Source organism: Sylvia atricapilla, chromosome 2 (assembly GCF_009819655.1).
Source record: "Sylvia atricapilla isolate bSylAtr1 chromosome 2, bSylAtr1.pri, whole genome shotgun sequence".
Classification (NCBI taxonomy): domain Eukaryota; kingdom Metazoa; phylum Chordata; class Aves; order Passeriformes; family Sylviidae; genus Sylvia; species Sylvia atricapilla.
Genome location: NC_089141.1, coordinates 26401043 through 26414721, shown reverse-complemented (window position 1 = coordinate 26414721; position 13679 = coordinate 26401043). Strand labels below are relative to the sequence as shown.

Below are 13679 nucleotides of genomic sequence, written 5' to 3'. Positions count from 1 at the left end.
CAGCTGTGCCCAGGTGGCCAAGAAGGCCAATGGCACCTGGCCTGGATCAGCAATAGTGTGGTCAGCAGGACCAGGGCAGGGATTGTCCCCCTGTGCTCAGCACTGGTGAGGCCACACCTGGAATCCTGTGCTCATTTCCTCAGTGCAGAAAAGACAGTGAGGGTCTGGAGTGAGTCCAGACAAGGGCAACAAGGCTGGTGAAGGGTCTGGAGCACAGGTTTGATCAGGAGCAGCTGAGGGAACTGGGGGTTGTTTATCCTGGAGAAAAGGAGGCTCAGGGCAGATATGTTTTCTCTTGATAAAACCTGAAAGGAGCTTGTGGTAAGGTAGGGGTTTGTGTCTTCTCCAGGCAATTAGTGGTGGGACAAGGGGAAATGGTCTTCAGTTGTGCATAGAGAGGTTCTGGCTGGATATTAGGAAACAGTTCTTCAAAACAAGAGTGGTTAAGCTTTGGAATGGGCTGCCCAGGGAAGTGATGGGGTCACCATCCCTGAAAATATTCAAAACACAAGTAGATATGGCCCTTTGCAATATGGTTTAATGGGCATGGTGGCATTTGGTTGAAGGCCAGATTTTATGGTCTTGATGTCCTTTTCCAACATTAATGATACTGTGATTGTAAGGGGAAGAGGGAAAAGAAAACCAAAAATGTTACATGAATGTCACCAATGTCAGTTGAAAATCTTCCATCAAAACTCTTAGGAAGACTAAGGTTGTGTATTCAGTATTCTTCCCAGAAAAGTAAAAATGTAAACTCCAACAGGCAGGACATTCTACAGTATATGTGTCTCAGAATACTTTGGTATATTTTTAGTACTGTGATTTCATTTTCTTCTGGAGGAGAAGGACAGACAAGTAATGAACTTTCCAGTTTTCAAGTCAATCATGCTTCAACGGACTTTTGAAAGAGAGGAAGATGATGTCTGATTGTTGGAACATCTAATCTAGGATAGGATAGTTAAAGGGTTTTGATGCCTGGGCATGGTACCACTTCTCAGTTCTGTGGGATGGGGTGTTTCACAAGACTACTGTGCAAGCTATAAATGGAGGCTGGTAAAATGCCCTTCCCAAAGTGCAGCCCTGCACTGGAGGAATTGCCCTCAGCTCTCCCCAGACCTGCAGCTGACATCAAGGTAAGAGGCACACTTGGTACAGGAGAACTGGAAGGCTTTCTTGGGCAGCTGCTGGGAAATGCAGGGGAAGGGAAGGAGGCTTTAGTGTTGGGGTGAGAGCTGCAGCACAGACAGCAGAGTTCTGCTGTGTGCATGTGCACAGACTGAACCCATCTTTAGGGGAGGAGGAGATGGCTGCTGCAGGACAAACAAACCTGAGCAAGGAAGAGGGTGGAGTGGGCCAGTGATATGCAATTGTGAGGGGTGAATGTGAGAGTATTTTACAACTTACTCTTGGCCATACACCTGACCCAACAGACACATCTAACTCGAACTGGGTAGTTGTGGCCACATATCTCATTTTACTCTTTTCCTCTAAATACAAACGACTATGTAAAGCCTTCACTCTTGTACTGATGGTGTTACATTTATTCATTGTGTCAATTTTTTTACATTTTCTTTATTTTCCTGTGCTCTCCATAATTTTGTGTAAAGTCTTCTTACAAGCTATTTCTTGTTTTTTGTCTTCCTTTTTGCAGGCTGTCATCCAAGGCCTACTGCAAGAACTCTCGTCCTCAAAAGTCTAACTAAGATGGGGAAAATCATCATTTATGAGCATGCCAACTTTAGAGGTGTGTCCAGAGAAATCACTTCTGACATTTCCAACCTGGGACGTTTGGATTTTAATGATATTATCTCCTCAGTGAGAGTAATTGGCCAGCCTTGGGTGGCTTATGAGCACATAAATTATACAGGCAGGTTACTGGTACTTGAGGAAGGGGAGCATGACTATGTAGGTAGAAGCATGAATGATACCATCAGTTCTCTGCAGATGATCACTGAAGATCTGCATGACCCCCAGATCACTCTCTATGAGCATCCCAACTATCAAGGGAAGAGCAGGGTAATAAGACAAGCAACCAACCTGGCAGCCGGATTTGACAATGACATCATGTCTTCCCACAAAGTCCAGAGAGGTGCCTGGCTGCTGTGTGAGCACAGTGATGGAAGTGGAATTCAATACATCGCACGAGAGAAAGATAACCTTCCACATTATTCAGCGATCTACCTCAATGACAGGCTTTCCTTCCTGCGTCCCCTTCGCCCTGGCCGCTCTTATTAGAATGCAAATTCCCCAAGGCTGAGGAAGATGCAGCACCAGCAAGAAATTTGAGATCTAAATTTCTCCTTCTGCTTGTGTAGCTTTTTTTTCACTGGGAGCTCTCTGCTGTGCTGCATTGCAGATCTGTACTTCTCTATCCTGCCGTGAAGTTTTCCCCCACCCCATAAATGAAAGTTTTATCATGCTTGATCATATGAAAGAGTGTCCAAGCTAAGACACATGCTAGGGATGTATAACCTCATGCGCCCTCAGCTGGCATTCCTGAGTCCTGTGCTATGGAATTCTGAAGCATTGCATGTTATCTCTGTTGCTATGTGAAAATGTAAGTGTAGGGCCAGCAACACTTCCTTTTTAATTTGCTTTGCAAAGGTACCATGGCTTCTGACATTATCTGTAATCCATTATGCATCGGAGCTATAAAACAATCTTTTACAATTAGCAGTGGGTCTGTTTTATGCATCTTTAGAATAAATAAATATTGCTCTTTCATGGTGAGATGTCTCTGTGTATCCAGAGAATGGTTCACACAGTCACTTGCATATTTTTCCTGGATATCTGATGGACAATTGTGTCTCCTGCCAGTTTCACTCTTCAGTAACAGTGGGTTCATGCTTGACCCAACCAGTGCTAAAATCTTGGTGAGGATGTTGATTATTGGTATGATCCTGGCCAAACTCTCCCATGCAGTGTATCTAAATAACAAACTCTTGATAGTATCTCCTACAGTCAAAGTGGTGGATCATGCTGGTGATACAGTCTTGCACTGTCCCAATCACATAATCAAACAGTAAGTTCTCATGACTTTGAATTGACTGATTGATTGATCCCAGTGGAAACAACTGTCTTGTGTTTTTGAACCAGTAGGATCTTGAGAAGGGAGGAGGGATGACAAGGTATTCCATGATGTGTTTTGCCATATGCAAGGTCACCTGGACAAGCAGACTCTCAGTCTGTGTGTCACAATGTACTTTGGTGTGTCTGAATTATTTGGTGTGGCTGATCTGGCTTTTGGGGAGTTTCGGTCACTTTTCATGCTGTCACCTGAGCTGTTGCACAAGACTCCTGTGCAAGCTATAAATGCACAGAGGTGAGATGCCCTTCCCAAACTGCAGCCCTGCACTGGAGGAATTGCCCTCAGCTCTCCCCAGACCTGCAGCTGACATCAAGGTAAGAGGCACACTTGGTACAGGAGAAGTGGAAGGCTTTCTTGGGCAGCTGCTGGGAAATGCAGGGGAAGGGAAGGAGGCTTTAGTGTTGGGGTGAGAGCTGCAGCACAGACGGGAGGGTTCTGCTGTCTGCATGTGCACAGACTGAACCCATCTTTAGGGGAGGAGGAGATGGCTGCTGCAGGACAAACAAACCTGAGCAAGGGAGAGGGTGGAGGGGGGCCAGTGATACACAATTGTGAGGGATGAATGTGAGAGTATTTTACAACTTACTCTTGGCCATACACCTGACCCAACACACACATCTAACTCAAACAGCGTAGTTGTGGCCACATATCTCATTTTGGTTTCCCTCAAAACTGAAATTTCTATGCCATGCCCACACTTCTTTCCAGCTGCTGCTGTGTTTATCCTTTCTTCAAAATGTGTTGATCTCCACATTTTCTTTTTTGCCTTCTCCATAATTTTGTGTCTGCTGTGTACAGGCCTCTTACAAGCATTGTTTGTTTTCTGTCTTCCTTTTGTGCAGGCTTTCATCCAGCTCCTAGAGGTAGTAATCCAAACTCCAGACGTCCTACTGAGATGGGGAAAATCATCATTTATGAGCATGTCAACTTCCAGGGTTTGTCCAAAGAGTTCACCACGGACACTCCCAACCTACCAGCTCTGGGTTGGAATGATATTGTCTCCTCAGTGAAAGTAATTGGCCAGCCTTGGGTGGCTTATGAGCATGTCAACTATAAGGGTCAGTTTCTGGTCTTTGAGGAGGGAGAATACGAATCTCTTGGGAAAGAGATGAATGACAAGATCAGTTCTCTGCAGCTGATCACAGATGATCTGCACAATCCCCAGATCACTCTCTACCAGCATGTTGAATATAAAGGCAGGAGCAGAATCGTCAGAGAAGCCACTGACCTGGCTGGGGGAGAAGATAATGACATTGTGTCTTCCCACAAAGTCCAGAGAGGTGTCTGGCTGCTGTGTGAGAACAGCGATGGGAGTGGACCTCGACACCTTGCCCGAGCACATGAAGACGTTCCCAATTACACAGAAATCGGTTTCAATGACAAGCTTTCCTTCCTGCGTCCCCTTCGCCCTGGCCGTGACTCTTAGACTGCACATCCTGGGACCCTGAGGGATGTAGCTCCATCTCCAGCTCCAGCAAGAAATCTGAGACTTTGATCTCTGCCTCTGCTTGTGCCCCTTCCTTTGTGATTGGCTTTACAAAGCCCTTGTGCTACCTTGGCCTCTGCCATTGCCTGTATCCTCTTTTGGGTTGGTGTCAATAAAGACTCTCTTGCAAGCAACAGTGGGTCTGGATTTTAATGTAGATAAATATTGCCCTTTCATGGTGAGATGTCTCTGTGTAGCCAGAGAGTGGGTCCATGCAGTCATTTTGAGACTTTTACATGGATTTCCCCTGAAAGGATTTCTCTCCTTCCAGTTTCACTCTTCAGTTTCAGTGGGTTCAGGCTTGACCCAAGCAGTGCTAAAATCTTGGTGAGGATGTTGATTATTGCTGTGATCCTGGCCAAACTCTCCCATGCAGACTGTTCCTAAGTATCAGATGTTTGATTGTAACTCATACAATCGAACAGAGGATGGATCATGCTGGTGATACAGTCTTCCATTGCCCCAATCACATAATCAAACAGTAAATTCTCATGGCTTTGGAGTGACTGATTGGTCAATCCCAGTGGGAAAAACTGTGCTGTGTTTTAAACCTGCAGTATCTTGGGAAGGGAGGAGGGATGACAAGGGCTGTTCTGCCATATACAAATTGACCTGGACAAGCAGAGTCCCAGCCCTCCTCCATCCCTGCCCAGTGAGAGCTGCACGCCCTGAGCTGTGGATTGTCACAGCTGTCCCATGGCAGCTCTGCACTGCAGGGTTTATCTCCCTCTGTGCTGACCTCCTGCCTGGCACAATTTCCTTGCCCTGGTGGCTGGGCTGCTCAGACAGGAGCTGCACTTGGCCTTTTGGAACCTCACAGGGTGCCCATGGCACCAGTGCTGAAGCTTGCCAAGGGCCCTCTGCATGGTCCCTTCCCTCAGCTGATCAGACACATCCCTCAGCTCAGAGCCATCTCCAAACCTGCCCAGGCTGCACTCCAGCCCACTGCCTGTGCCGCTGATGAAGACATGGAGCACCACTGGTGCCAGTGGGGACCCTTCAGGGCCACCATTCATTACTGGTTTCCATTGATCCTGACAAGGCTGTTCGTGTGTGTGGCTAGCAATTCCATATCTCAAACTACTGCCTGCAATTTTCACTTCTGTGTTGGTTTTTGTAGGCACATGAAGGACAGGGGGGTGATTGGAGACAGTCAGCAGAGCTCCAGCAAAGCCTCCACCTCCTGATCTGCAGGATCAGAGCAGTCTGGGGGAGCAGCCCTGCTGAGGAGGAACTGGGGACAGTGCTGGATGAAAACCTGGCCATGGGCCAGCCCTGTGAGCTTGCAGCCTGGAAAGCCAACCCTATCGTGGGCTGCAAATGGTTAATCAGCATGTGAAGTGAGGGAGTTCTTCCCCTGTGATCCACTATGGTAAGATCCCACCTGCAGTACTGCAGGCAGCTTTGCAGATTTTTACTGGGGCCTTTGAATTCTAGAGAAGGAAGATTTCAATGGCACATTTGATAGAATTTTTTCAAGATGAGGGGCGTGAGGCACTGACACAGATTGCCCAGAGAAGCTGTGGTTCACCCATCTCTCAAAGGCCAGGCTGGATGGGGCTTGGAGCAACCTGGTCTGCAGCTGATCTGGTGGAAGATCTCCCTGCTCATGGCAGGGGCTTGCAAGTAGATGGTGTTCAAGACCTCTCCCAGCCAAAATAATTCTGTGATTCTGTGATTCTAGGGTGTGCAAATTCAGCAACACAGTCAACCTTGCCATGGTTTCAGGTCCCAGTCTCTCACTTTCATATTCCTCTTTTTACATCTGCAGGACCTCTTTTGCAACACTTTTAAATTTGGAATATCAGCACAAGGAATCTATATAGCTCCAAGTACCAGCAAAATCCTGTGCTTGCCAAGGGTGACTGCAGAGGAAATCTACCCTACTGTGTAGGGCTGTGTGGACAGAAGTCTCTGCTAAAGCTTAAGCCTTTTTACAGCTAAGGCTGAATGGTTTATGGTTCTGCCATTAAAGGATAGAAGAATATTGTCTTTCTAGCTGCTTCTTAGGCATGTAGTGGATAAGGCCTGAATGTCATGAAGGACAATGAAAGAATACCACACGCATGAAAGGAATTCAAGATTATGGAGTGGTTTCATACAGTGGAAAAAAAAAAATCTTAGAGTATCCTTTTTGATGTAATTTCCTAGTTTCTGACACTATGTCCTGAAAATTCTTGCTATGTGTCAATTTAAGGTGTAAATGTATATACACTCAGGTAATCTTTTACCTTTTGTTTGCAGTATAAAGATTTATAATGATTGAGAGCCTGTAGAGGGAGGGAATGGTATTTATAAAGCTCCAAGAAATAATCAAAGTTATTGTGCACATGCCTTGATGATGATAGTTTTTCACTGAAGTTGAACAAAGGATGAAATCAGGCAGAAGGTGACAAAGGCTTTTAAGTCTTTATTATAATAACTGACAGAAAGATTTATTGTGGAAGGGACCTCCCTAGTCCAAGGCCTTCTTCACAGCAGAGCTACCTCAAACATGACCAGGTTACACATGGCCATCTTCAAGAGATTTCTGAACAACTGCAAGGGTGGAGATTCCCCAGGGTCTCTGACCTTTCTGCCAGTCCAGAAAATCCCTTAGGCTAATATTTTTTTTCTTTTTTTTCAGTCAGAGCTTCCCTGTTTTCAGCTAAAACTCTTTTCTAGGTGTTCTTTTGCTGTGCACCTCCCTTAGCCTTGTCTCTTCCATGGCTGAGAAACATTTCCTCGATGAAGTCAGCTAATTTTAAATCAAACCACTAGAGATTACAGATTCACAGAATCACAGAATCACTAGATTGGAAAAGACATTTGAGATCATCCATGCCCTAACACCTCAACTCAACCACAGCACTGAGTGCCACATCCAGTCTTTTTTAAAATACATCCAGGGATGGTATTTCCACCACTTCCCTGGGTAGATGATTACAATACTTTATCACTCTTTCTGTAAAAACTTTTTCCTAACACCCAAGCAAAATTTTCCTTGGTGCAGCTTGAGACTGTGTCCTCTCATTCTGTCAGTTGCTGCCTGGAGAAACAGACCAACCCTCAGCTGGCTACAACCACCTTTCTGTTGTAGAGAGTTATAAGGTCACCCCTGAGTCTCCTTTTCTCCAGCCTAAACAAACCCAGCTCCCTCAGTCATTTCTCACAGGGTTTGTGTTCCAGTGTTTGTGTTCCACATACTCAAGACCTGATGGGATAAAGCCACCAGCAAACATAATTCACCTCATGGTTGTCCCTGTGTTGAGCAGCTGACTGGACCCAGTGGCAACCAGAGATCACTGCCAGCTTCAATTATCCACCAATCCTACAGTCCTCTTGGCTCCCTGGATCATTCAAGCTCATCATGTAAGACAGGCAAATCCCAGTATTTCCTGAGCCATATTGCTCCTGAGGAATCTTGCTAGAAATAAAGATGATCAATGTCCCCTGTCCTCCCTTCTATTCAGCCTTGTCTGACCGATGCTGTCCTGATGGGGATTTCTGTGCACTGACATTGTCTCAGTGAGTCTAATGAGCTTCTTTGCATTGTCCTTGCATTCAGCAATTAATGTGTCCCTGCAATTTGTCTATCCTCAGTTTAGTGTTGGGGCTTTCTTGGTCAGGTTGGTCTTTTGGAGGCAAAATTTTCAGGATGTCGTTCTGCTGCTTTCAAGAGAGTAGAAATCAACTCACATCCAACCACAAGTGCAAGAAAAAGAGAACTGAGAGGGCATCTGCGGATCTGTGGGATTTCAACACACAAGATGCTCTTCTGAGAAAGCCCCTGATAGTTGCTACAAACAGCTGACCATTATTGAAAGTAAAAGGAAAGAACACTGGAGTTACATGAGAGTGGTTCTTCTGTGGAAAAAGCCCCAGTTCCAGGATTTCTTTCTGGCCAACTCACTTTTCCAGCGCTGTGTGCAGGGATAACTCAGCATGAGTGGAGTTCAGCCCCAGGAACTTCTCCTGCTCAGCTGCTGGATCTCAGCTTGCAGAGTCTCTGTTGTGAGCTGCTTTTCCAAGTGCCACTGCCCAGGTTTTAGGAGCAGCCCGTGCTGGGCTTGGCTGTGTGACCCAGGGACAGGCACATACACATGTGCATGGAAAGGACACGGACATGGCCGACTGCACCAGCTGGCACACACCAGGGGCTGCCCTCAGCCACCCCACACTGACACTACCAGCCCTCCCACAGAATGGAATGGAAGAGACACAGCCCCATCTCCTCCCTCCTCTGCAGATCATCCACAGGGAAGCCTGCTAGTGAAGACCTGCACACCCTCACTCTCCACATCCACAAGCACCTTCACAGGTGCTTCCAACAGGACTGAGGGCCCTCAGCCTGTCCAGTCTCATCCCTGGCCCTGGGCTCTCTGGCCAAAGGACACTTTGGTGTCCCCTTCTCCCTGGCTAGTGCAGCTTGGTGCTTGCAGCCAGCCCACACACTATTTTCATCAGTGTTCTGGCAGTCATGAGTGCCTTGAATCCCAGCACAAGTCTCCTGCCTGTCTGAAATCCCTGTCTATATCCATACCCTACTTGCTGGCTGCTCCAGCTCAAACTTTGCTGGCAAATCACACCATTATAACTTCTCTTGAACTGAAAATGTCTTTATTTGATATAGTTCATGAAACAGAGGCTGTCCATACCATGAGAGGTATGTTCCACTTACCCTTACAAGCTTGTCTTCCCACGCTTTAAATATCACAAGTGGTGGAAGCCTATGGAGCAAGATGTGTCTTAGCAGGACAGAAGGAGACACTTGTAGAGCTGGTGAATGAAGGGGGAGAGACACCAAGGCTCAACAGACCAATCTATTGAGTTTGGCCCCATGCAGGGACCATGCCTCTTCAATCTGGTCGTGCAGACCCTGTGCCCTGTAGCAGCCTCTCTGTCACGTCTCAAAAACGTGCCTCTGTCACAGCTGAGGTGTTAATGCAAGTCCAGCCGTGGCTTCCCTGCCAGAGCACCACTGCTCTGTGCCACGCAGTGCTCAAAGCCTGGGGAAGACACTCTTAGACCCAACACCCAGACACCCAGGTCTCAGAGTTCTCTCTAACTTTTCCCCAGCTTCTATTTGTGATAGTGGTTGGGCTGCTGCAGTTTCCACTGAGCAGACATCATAGCATCTTTCAACACAAATGCAAGCAGAAATTAAAAACCAGTCAAAGAAGCAGAGAATCCATCTTCACATCCTGTTACATTTGTGCTAAAAATTCATTTTATACAAATGTAGATTTTCATGAGAATTTAAAGTGACAACATATAACATTTTGTGAAAATATAAACCAGAAATATTTTAAACAACTGACAAATCAACAAGGGTTCATAGCTGACTTTGGGAAGTGTTCCAGTGATGACTTTGTAAAATTGTTCAGAATGTCTGTGAGTTAATTTCAAAACTAGCAGAGAGGAAGCGCAACCTCCAGCAGCATGATCCTGTAAAGTAAGTTCCTACTGATAAGTGACCAAAGGCACTTATTTAAAAATGCAGAAATAGAGCTGATTCTACAATTTATTGTTAATTTAATTCAAGTCAGTAACTCATTAGATGGTATTTCTGGTACTTGGAAGTTGGTCATGAGCCCCAGAGCAGAACAAGTCAGACCAAAGCACCTTGAAAGACAGTGACCAGAGACAGGATGGGCAGAGTCCTGGGGACACACACTACAGAATTCCTGGCAGAAGAGTTTATGGGATTCTGTCTTCTGCAAAGCAGAGTTCCAGTAGGAGCCAGTGAGAGCATAGTGTGGCATTTGGGAGAACCAATAACTTGAAGGAGGAAATAATTTGTAAGAATCTAGAGAAGAAAATAAAGGAAAATGGGGAAACGCTGATAGAGGAAAAACATTAAAAATAAGTATTATCTGAAGCTTTTACTTCAGCCTGAATCGGGAAAATGTTTGGAGTCATATTTAACATAGCAAGATTGCGGCTTAACATGTTTGTGAAAGAAGCATGCCTAACTAGATGCAAGTGTTTAATTTCAAAACTGAAAGTATAAAGCACTACTTAAAATAAAACTGCATTGAGTGCAAAATAAATGTCTGAAAATACCTATGTTTCTTTTGCCTTGCTTCTGCTTTAAAATTCTGACTTTGAAGCTGGCTTTACACCATGCCAGAAGGTCTCTATTTACATCCTCTTTCTGGGTTCTACACTGTGACCTTTCTGCTTTTGAGACAACAATATTGATGGTTTTGATTATTATTGATGGTATGAGAGTACCATCTATTACTATACATAAATATGCGATTACATATCTCACAGAATGAGAGAGATGTTTGGGCTGCAAGGGACCCTAAAGACCCCTTCAAGGGACAAGGCATCCACACTTTCAGAGGGCTGAACATGAGCCAGCTGTGCCCAGGTGGCCAAGAAGGCCAATGGCACCTGGCCTGGATCAGCAATGGTGTGGTCAGCAGGACCAGGGCAGGGATTGTCCCCCTGTGCTCAGCACTGGTGAGGCCACACCTGGAATCCTGTGCTCATTTTGGGTCCCTCAGTGCAGGAAAGACAGTGAGGGTCTGGAGTGAGTCCAGACAAGGGCAACAAGGCTGGTGAAGGGTCTGGAGCACAGGTTTGATCAGGAGCAGCTGAGGGAACTGGGGTTGTTTATCCCGGAGAAAAGGAGGCTCAGGGCAGATATGTTTTCTCTTGATAAAACCTGAAAGGAACTTGTGGTAAGGTAGGGGTTTGTCTCTTCTCCAGGCAATTAGTGGTGGGACAAGGGGAAATGATCTTCAGTTGTGCATAGAGAGGTTCTGGCTGGATATTAGGAAACAGTTCTTCAAAACAAGAGTGGTTAAGCTTTGGAATGGGCTGCCCAGGGAAGTGATGGGGTCACCATCCCTGAAAATATTCAAAACACAAGTAGAAATGGCCCTTTGCAATATGGTTTAATGGGCATGGTGGCATTTGGTTGAAGGCCAGATTTTATGGTCTTGATGTCCTTTTCCAACACTAATGATACTGTGATTGTAAGGGGAAAAAAAAAAAAACTAAAAAAAGAAAAAGCTACGTAAATGCCCTCTATGCCACCTTGATAATTCCCAACAAAACTCTTACTAAAGCTAAGGTTGTGTATTAGATATGCTTCCCAGAAAAGCAAAATGTAAACTGCAACTGGCAGAAACATTTTACAGTACGTGTCAAACTATTTTGATACCATTATATTACTTTGATTCCATTTTCTCATGGAGGAGAAGGACAAACAAGAATGGAACTTCCCCCATTTCATCAAGTCACTCATGCTTCAAGGGACTTTTGGACAAGAGGAAGAAGATATCTGATTGTAGGACCATAGAAAGCAAAATATGATAGATAATGAGTTTTGATCCCTGGGGGTAATATTGGATGCTTTCAGTTCCGTTGACAGGGGTGCTTTGCAAGACTCCTGTGCAAGTATAAATGAGGCAGATGAGAAGCCCATCACAACCAGCCCTGCACTGGAGGAATTGCCCTCAGCTCTCCCCAGACCTGCAGCTGACATCAAGGTAAGAGGCACACTTGGTACAGGAGAAGTGGAAGGCTTTCTTGGGCAGCTGCTGGGAAATGCAGGGGAAGGGAAGGAGGCTTTAGTGTTGGGGTGAGAGCTGCAGCACAGACAGGAGGGTTCTGCTGTGTGCATGTGCACAGACTGAACCCATCTTTAGGGGAGGAGGAGATGGCTGCTGCAGGACAAACAAACCTGAGCAAGGGAGAGGGTGGAGGGGGCCAGTGATACACAATTGTGAGGGGTGAATGTGAGAGTATTTTACAACTTAGTCCTGGGCCTACACCTGAACCAACACACACATCATGACCTCATCTTTTCCAGCTACTTCTATGTTTATTCTTTGTTCAAAATGTTTTATTTTTCCTTTTTCCCTTTTTCCCTCCCGTGCATCCATAATTTTGTTTCAAGGTCCAAAAGGCTTCTTACAAGCATTGCCTGTTTTCTGTCTTCCTTTTCTGCAGGCTCTCATCCCGCTCCTAAAGGAAGAAATTCAAACTCTAGAAGTCCTACTGAGATGGGGAAAATCATCCTTTATGAACGTACCAACTTCCAGGGTATGTCCAAAGAATTCACCTCTGATATTGCCAATCTAAGAGATGCAGATTGGAATGATCTTGCCTCCTCAGCTAAAGTAATTGGCCAGCCTTGGGTGCTTTATGAGCATTCAAATTATGACGGCCGATTTCTGGTACTTGAGGAAGGAGACCATACCTTTTTTCCACCAAGGATGGCTAAGACGATCAGTTCTCTGCAGATGATCACTGAAGATCTGAGCAATCCTGAGATCACTCTCTATGCGGATCCCAACTATCAAGGGAAAAGCAGAGTAGTAAGAGAAGCAACCAACCTGGCTGCAGGACATGACAATGACATCATGTCTTCCCACAAAGTCCAGAGAGGTGCCTGGCTGCTGTGTGAGAACAGTGATGGAAGTGGATTTCAATACCTTGCTCGAGAACGTGAAAACTTTCCAAATTACAAGGCAATCAAGTTCGATAACAAGCTTTCCTTCCTGCGCCCCCTTCGTGCTGGCCGTTCTTACTAGAACGCAAATCCTCCAAAGCTGAGGAAAGATGCAGCTCTGGCAAGAAATTTGAGACCTTAATCTCTGCCTCTGCTTTTGTCACATTCTTCGTGATTTTTTTTAAATGACCTTGTGATATCATGGCTTCTGCTATTGTCTCTAATCCATTTTGTGTTGGTGCCATTAAAGAAGCTTTTGCAAGCAACAGTGGGTCTGTTTTATGTACTATTTATTGTAGATAAATATTGCCCTTTCATGGTGAGATGTCTCTGTGTATCCAGGGAATGTTTTGTACAGTCATTTTGAGGCCTTTTTCATGGATGTCTCCTGTAAGATTTTATCTCCCTCCAGTTTCACTATTCAGTAACAGTGGGTTCAGGCTTGGCTCAACCAGAGCTAAAGGCTTGATGGGCATGTTGATTATTGCTGTGATCCTGGCCAAACTCTCACCTGCAGCCTGTTCCTAAATATCACATATTTGATTGCATCTCAAGACATTGATCATACTGATGATATAGCCTTTTACTGCCCAAATTACATAATCAAACAGACTGTTTTCATAAATTTGAATTGACTGAATGCTTGATACCAATGG

At 45.4% G+C, this 13679-nt stretch overlaps 2 protein-coding genes across 2 annotated transcripts; both read left to right on the top strand.

Annotated features, from left to right (window-relative positions):
• The first annotated feature begins 1072 nt into the window (after positions 1-1072).
• LOC136373910 (epidermal differentiation-specific protein-like) lies at positions 1073-2927 on the top strand. Its single transcript, XM_066338960.1, has 2 exons — positions 1073-1133; positions 1652-2927. Exon 2 carries the CDS (start codon positions 1705-1707, stop codon positions 2233-2235), a length of 531 nt encoding a protein of 176 aa, XP_066195057.1. The 5' UTR covers positions 1073-1133; positions 1652-1704; the 3' UTR covers positions 2236-2927.
• Positions 2928-3366: 439 nt separating this feature from the next.
• On the top strand, positions 3367-4534 carry LOC136373902 (epidermal differentiation-specific protein-like). Its single transcript, XM_066338949.1, has 2 exons — positions 3367-3402; positions 3931-4534. Exon 2 carries the CDS (start codon positions 3984-3986, stop codon positions 4512-4514), a length of 531 nt encoding a protein of 176 aa, XP_066195046.1. The 5' UTR covers positions 3367-3402; positions 3931-3983; the 3' UTR covers positions 4515-4534.
• Positions 4535-13679: the final 9145 nt, after the last annotated feature.